This window comes from Haematobia irritans, chromosome 3 (assembly GCF_050003625.1).
Source record: "Haematobia irritans isolate KBUSLIRL chromosome 3, ASM5000362v1, whole genome shotgun sequence".
NCBI classification, from domain to species: Eukaryota; Metazoa; Arthropoda; class Insecta; order Diptera; family Muscidae; genus Haematobia; species Haematobia irritans.
The window spans coordinates 141,750,891-141,752,947 of record NC_134399.1 but is presented as its reverse complement, the minus strand read 5'-3'; the positions used below and the strand labels follow the sequence as shown (position 1 = coordinate 141,752,947).

The 2,057-nt window shown below is 34.9% G+C and overlaps 1 protein-coding gene across 1 annotated transcript; it reads left to right on the top strand.

Annotated features, from left to right (window-relative positions):
- The first annotated feature begins 788 nt into the window (after positions 1-788).
- Positions 789-1,817, top strand: LOC142231219 (uncharacterized). The gene has a single exon (XM_075301837.1). It carries the CDS (start codon positions 789-791, stop codon positions 1,815-1,817), a length of 1,029 nt encoding a protein of 342 aa, XP_075157952.1.
- Positions 1,818-2,057: the final 240 nt, after the last annotated feature.

The following is a 2,057-nucleotide window of genomic DNA, read 5'->3' as shown; positions in this document are numbered from 1 at the left end:
ATTGGCCACATTGTGGCCTCCAGCTGTCAACATTGCTTTGCGCGGCATGAGCGCCCAAAAACCGTCTTTGGCTGATGCGCATGAGCGCGTTTTTAGATTTAGCTGGACTAGATTGAGAGACATTTTCATTTGATCGTTGTCGTTATGTTGTCCAGGTCGCTGGTGGATCGTCGTCACCTTCGTTATGCTCAGCAGGCATTTATTTATTTTTATTTACTGTAGGCTGTTGTTATCCTGCTGCTTATATTCTTGGGTGAATTGCCACCAACATACGCGTTTTAGGCATGCGGCCACAACGTATGCCACTCATTTGTGGCACAATCTTAAAATCGTTACCCGTTTATAGCGTGGAGTGTTGCAAAAATATTGCTAGTATGCTTCACCATTGTCTCTAACCAGTGGAAATTCCTTACGCAGAGGTGTTAACTATGCTATGATCATAAAAATAGTTCTAATGTGTCATCGTTGTGAATAGGGAAATTAAGCAGGCAAATAAAAATACTGATCCGGCATTTGCGAAAAATTTGCCAATATGTCGTTTTCATTACACAATACTCAGCAGCATTGTTTTTTCAAAATTGGTTTAATGCCCTTTTTTTTTTGGTTGCCAATATGTCGTTTTCATTACACATTACTCAGCAGCAGATGATATAGATTAAGATTTGGAATTCCAATCGACTTTCAACGAAAAAAGTTGAAAATTCGTCATCGGATTAAAAGCGAAAAATAATACAAAATATTCCGTGGTAACTCTGAGGGTATCTTTAGAGATTTTAAAAAAATGTTTTATGGAAAAAATAGCATTCCATTTTGAGGTAATAACAAAATACGTCGACGACTTATTTGCAATCATTAAGGAAACAGAAATCGAACGAACGTTGGCAGAACTCAACATTTTCCATGACAGTATCAAATTCACCATGGAACTAGAAGAAACCCAAAAATTACCGTATCTGGATATATTGATAACAAAAAATGGAGAAAATCTATTTATGGATTGGTATCAAAAAAACACGGCGTCGGGAAGAATTATGAATTTCTTTTCCAAGCATCCAAAAAGAATAATCTTGAATACTACCCAAAATCTGATTCATAGAGTACTTTCCATAAGTGACCAAAGATTCCATCAGAAGAACAAGAAGAAACTACAAAGTATACTGGAAGAGAACAATTTCCCGAAGAAACTTAGTAGGGATTTAATAGCTGACTTTAAGCCACGTACAGAGAAACTGTACAATGACAAGCAGCAAAAATCTTACAGATCATTACTGTATATACCGGGAATATCGGAAAGGATATCAAAATCCAACATTTTTGACAGGAACAAATACAACTTAGCGCACAAGTCAAATAACACCTTGAAAAAACTGTTTACCAACACCAAAGACAAAATCCAAAAGGAAGAAACACCGAACGTTATTTATGAAATTCCATGTGAAGGAAATTCTTCGGAAAAATGTGAAATGGTCTACATCGGAACCAAAAAAAAATTAAAAACGAGAATATCAGGCCACAAATCAGATATAAAAAGTCGTAATAATCAAAAATTACAAAAAACAGCATTAGCAACCCACTGTGCAAAAAAAAGTCATCATCCAAACTTCAATAATGTACGCATATTGCAACAAGAAAGCAATAACAACAAAAGGTACACATTAGAAATGCTGCACATCAATAATGTACCAACAAATCGACGAATAAATTACAAAACGGACACTGACAGCATAGCACACATATACAGGCACATGATATGCAAAAACGATGACCAACTGACGAGGAATAATCCGAACAATAACATTAGACAACCAGTGCAATAGATAAAGTAGACGAGAGCAGTGATGCTCCATTAGAATAATAATTGTTTTGTGATCATTGTCTCATATGTAAGTTAAAAATAGTTGTTGCTTGCTAATGTTATGTTCGCCTGGTAGATTGTAGTTTAAAATTAAGAAGTTTATTATATTGTATGTATTTATAAAATGCTAAGAGTTAACTAAACTAATTAATAATAATAATATTATAGACCAAATAACCCTCTGAAGAAGCAATTCAGTGAA

Excerpts from the sequence above, each read along its gene's own strand:
- LOC142231219 (XM_075301837.1), top strand. The coding sequence starts at position 789 with ATGGAAAAAATAGCATTCCATTTTGAGGTAATAACAAAATACGTCGAC.